Consider the following 4,748-nt stretch of genomic DNA (forward strand, 5'->3'; position numbering starts at 1 on the left):
AGAAAATACAAGGAATAATTTCTATACTTTTAAATTTGCTGAGGTTAGACTTGTGACCTAAGATGTGATCAATTTTGGAGGATGTTCCATGGGCTGATGAGAAGAATGTGTATTCAGTTTTGTTAGGATGAAATGTTCTGTAGATGTCTGTTAAATTCATTTGTTGTATGGTGAAGTTTAAGTCCAAAATTTCTTTGTTTAGTTTCTTATTGGAGGATCTATCCAACACTGCCAAAGGAGTGTTAAAATCTCCAACTATTATGGTGCTGGAAGATATTACATTGCTCATGTCTGTTAGGGTCTCCCTTATAAATTGAGGAGCATTCTGGTTGGGCGCATAAATGTTAATAAGTGACATCTCATCATGTTGAGTATTTCCCTTAATAAACATGAAGTGACCATACTTGTCTTTCCTTGATTTTGTTAGTTTAAAGCCTAGTGTATCTGTAAATAAAATTGCCACCTCTGCTTTTTTCTGATTTCCATTTGCCTAGATTACAGATGCCCATTCCTTCACCCTGAATCTATATTTATCCTTTAAGGTAAGATGAAATTCTTGTATGGAGCAGATACCTGGCCTGTGTGTTTGTATCCAGTCAGCCAACCTGTGCCTCTTAAGAGGACAGTTTAAGCCATTCACGTTAATTGAGGGTATTGATAAGCCTGGTAGTATTTTGGGTGTCAAGTTTTTCGAAACTCCAGTGGACATTTTGAATCTTTTCACCACTGTGGAAATTGGGTTTTGGTCAAGAATTTCAGAGTGAGTTTACTTTGGTGGTAGAGCATTGTGCTGGTCATTAGGGAGGATGGGTCTGAGGATATCCTGAAGAGCTGGTTTGGTTATGGCAAATTTCTTCAACATGTGTATGTCATTAAAAGTATTTAACTTCTCCATCATTAATGAAGCTCAATTTAGCTGGATACAGGATCCTGGGCTGAAAGTTGTTTTGTTTTAGGAGATTCAAGGTCAATGACCATCCTTTTCTGGCTTGCAATGTTTCAGCTGAGAGATCTGCAGTCGTTCTAATATTCTTCCCCCTATAGGTTATGATTTTCTTACATCTGGCTGCTTGCAAGATTTTCTCCTTCATATTAACTTTGACAAAGTTAATTCCCATGTGTCTAGAAGATGTTTTATTTGGGTTGAGTCATGCTGGGGTTCTGAAACTGTCTGCTACTTGAATTTCAGTATCTTTTGCCATGCTTGGGAAGTTCTCAATTACTTGGAGTATCTGTGCCTTTAGGACCATCCTCTTCTCCTTCAAGGATTCCTATGAGGTGAATGTTTGCTCTTTTGGAGTGGTCCCACAGTTCTCTCAGGGAATAATCCATTTTTGCTCTCCACTTCTCTTCCTCTTTGAGCATTTGAGAGTGTTCAAAAGCTTTGTCTTCAGTGTCAGAGATCCTTTCTTCTGCCTTCTCCATTCTGTCACTGAGGGATTCTACTGTATTTCTCAGATCTTTGAGGGCTTCAAGTTCTTGCCTCAATGTGTCAAAATCTTTGGTGATTTTGTCTTTGAATTCATTGAATTCTTGAGATAACATTTGAATTTCTCCTTGAATTTTTAATTCCATCTTTACCTCCATTCTGTTAATCTTATTTATAATCCAAATTCTGAATTTAATTTCTGACTTCTCAGCTATTTGTTTATGAATGGAATTTTCTGTTGTGTCTCCTTTCTCATTCCTCCAGGGAGTTGATCTACTCTGATTATTTGTGTTGCCAGAGTTTTTCCACTGATTCTGCCCCATGATTATATTTCACCATTTGGCTAGAGAAGCTGGCAAAGTGAAATTGAATTCACGGCTCCTGGAGTGGTAGTTAACCAGCCATTTACCAAGGAACTGGGACTATTGATTGCAGCTTTTCCCTTAGAGCTTTACAAAGGTCCCATTTAGAACTAATACTTGAAACTCTGGGGACCTGCTTGGTGTGGTAGGGCTAGATGGCACTGACCAGTATTCAGCTATCTCTGTGCAATCCTAGTGAATCAGTGGCTTTGGGCTGAAATCTCAGCTGTGGAGATATATAAGCAACTAGGGCACCCTGCCCTCCACAGGCAACAACTGGAAGGGGAGAACCCCACACTCTTACAACAACACAACCAGGGTACAACCTTGGTGGGTCCCTGGGTGATTGGCCCAGGTCAAGAGTTCCAAACCAATTGTCCCAGTAGACACAAACACCAATCATGTGGGAGAGTTCAAAAGGTCTTCAGCATCTAGGCAGTGAGGGTCCACTGGCAGCTCAATTTGATCTCAGTGGGAGGGACTGTGGAGCTGCTACCACTCTCTTAGGGGTGGGGCTACCACTGTCGGGGTGGTACCCAGTCTGCTGTACTGCAGGTCGTAGGAGCTGACAGGGAGCTGGAGGGTGTTGCCACCAGCTGCAAGGGTCACAGGAGCCAGGTGGGGAACCTCAGGGCAGAGCCGCTGACCCCCGGTCTTGTGCTGCAGGAGCCAGGTGGTTAACTGGAGGGTGGAGTTGCCAGCCTTGGGGGCCTCAGGGGTTGGAGAAGTTAGCCAGGAGTTGCCAGATACAGGCCAGCGGGTCTCAGGAGCTGGGCCAGGAACCAAAGGGCAGAGTCACTAACTCCCAGCCAGGGGTCTCAGGAGTTGGGCAGGCAGCCAAAGGGCATAGTTGCCGCCCTAGGCTGTGGGTCACAGGAGCCAGGTGGGAGTTGCCAGGCATGGGCTGCGGGTTGCAGGAGCCAGATGGGGAGGCAGAAAGTGGAGTCTCCAGCTTGGGCCACACGGGTTGCAGGAACCAGGCAGGGGTCGCCTGCTGTGGGCCATGGCTCACAGGAGCCCTGCGGGGAGCTTCCCACAATGGGCTGCAGACCCAGGGAGCTGGTGGGCCACGGTCCCAGTTGGTCAGTACTGTGGGACCCATGATATGCTCCCTCCAACATGGGGCAAGTCTCTCTCCTCTTGTGACTCCCTGCCTCTCTTAAAGTTATAGTCTCAGTGCAACTGCCCCACAGCTCATGAGGTGCCCTGCCCTAGCAAAAATCTGCCAAACACTCCAGATTTTTCAGGGGAGAGTCTTCCAGACCACCAGGAGAGGGGGGAGGGGTGAATTGGGGGGTTCAGGAAGGTAGGAAGAATATTAGATCAACTTTTGGCCCAGGCAAGAGACTCCAGGGAGGGAGTCCCAACCCTCAGTTGTTCTCTCCCCTTTGGTGAAACAAAAGGTCTTTTGTTCTCTACTCACCTCAAGCAGCTCTCCTGGGGATGGGGGGGAAGGATTCCCATACTCTTTGGGATGGGTTTTGTACCTGAAATTTGTTTCTTTGGAGTCCCAGCTTGTTGCAGCAGGGGTGATGCAAACCTATTGATCCTGTCTCTCAGCTCAGTTCCAGATCTTCCACTTTATTGGGTTATTTCTGGCCTTTATTGCTCCCTGTGGACAGGAGCCTCTTGCTGAAAACTGGCCATCTTGCCTTTGTGCTTTTTCTAGAATTCTTCTACTTTAAAGTGGTTGGAGATTATCCAGTGTACCTAATATTTCTCAGCCTTTTGAAACTCATGCCTTATTTTTAAAAAGGGATCTCAGAAATGCAAATCAAAACCACTTTGAGATATCATCTAATTCCAGTAAGAGTAGCCCACATAACAAAATCCCCAAACTATAGATGTTGGCGTGAATGTGGAGAAAAGGGAACGCTTCTGCACTGCTGGTGAGAATACAAACTATGTTCCTTTTGGAAAGATGTTTGGAGATCACTTAGGGATCTAAAAATAGACCTGCTATTTGATCCTGTAATTCCTCTACTAGGTATATATCCAGAAGACCAAAAATCACTTTATAACAAAGATATTTGCACCAGAATGTTTATTGTAGCCCAACTCATAATTGCTAAGTCATGGAAGAAGCCCAAGTGCCCATTGACTCACAAATGGATTAATGAATTGTGGTATATATACACCATGGAATATTATGAAGCCTTAAAAAAGATGGAGACTTTGCATACTATAAATAAACTGTGCCTCAATACTGTGACCTCATTAGCAAAAATGTTTCTCATAGTAGTGTGGGCTAGCAGTACTTTATGAATTTACAGCTGACCCTTGAACATCATGAGTTTGAACTGCATGGGTCCACTTATATGCAGATTCTTTTTAAGCAAATATGGTTTGAAAATATAGTATTCAAGGAGTGCAAAACCCATGTATATGGAGGGCAGACACTTTCGTTCACTAGGGTTCTGCAGGGCAAGACAGTGGAACTTGCATGTGTGTAGATTTTAGTATGGGACAGAGTCCTGGAATTTATCCCGCATGTATACTGAGGGACGACTGAGGGAATTGAACAAGCAAGTCAATGCAGTGTGTATTGTAGATAATGAGAGCCTGGGAGCGCTCTCATTGTTGGAAAAAGATATCACAAATAACAAAAGAGACAGACATGAAATGATTCCTGTGGCAGCAGTGTAGAATCACAGGGTATCATAATGAACTTGTGAACTTCTCCCTTTTTAAAGAGGGAGAAGGAGAAAGGTATGCAGGTTAGTGCACATGCATACTTAGCCTTCTCTGTTTTGAGGGCCTAAATGCAAATATCACTCTAGTAGCAATGAGCACATGGACAACACAGGGCTTGATCTCCCCACACCACTCTCCAGTAAAATGAAACAGGACTTTTGGAAAAGCAACTGATTCCTAGGTCAGAGCATGGACAATGCAAGATGAACCTGGAACATCTTGTGGTGCCAAAAAAGAAGAAAATGCTAAAAAAAAAAAAAAAA

General features: G+C 43.9%; 1 protein-coding gene across 1 annotated transcript in view; it reads left to right on the forward strand.

Moving 5' to 3' along the window:
* The first annotated feature begins 2,690 nt into the window (after nt 1-2,690).
* The window catches only part of CUNH7orf71 (chromosome unknown C7orf71 homolog), a 10,675-nt gene continuing 8,617 nt past the window's right edge, over nt 2,691-4,748 (forward strand). Inside the window, 1 exon segment of the mRNA XM_023512422.1 lies at nt 2,691-2,873. Within this exon segment, the coding sequence (XP_023368190.1) occupies nt 2,691-2,873 (183 nt within the window).

Source organism: Otolemur garnettii, unplaced genomic scaffold (assembly GCF_000181295.1).
Source record: "Otolemur garnettii isolate 467f Iridium unplaced genomic scaffold, OtoGar3 scaffold00028, whole genome shotgun sequence".
NCBI classification, from domain to species: domain Eukaryota; kingdom Metazoa; phylum Chordata; class Mammalia; order Primates; family Galagidae; genus Otolemur; species Otolemur garnettii.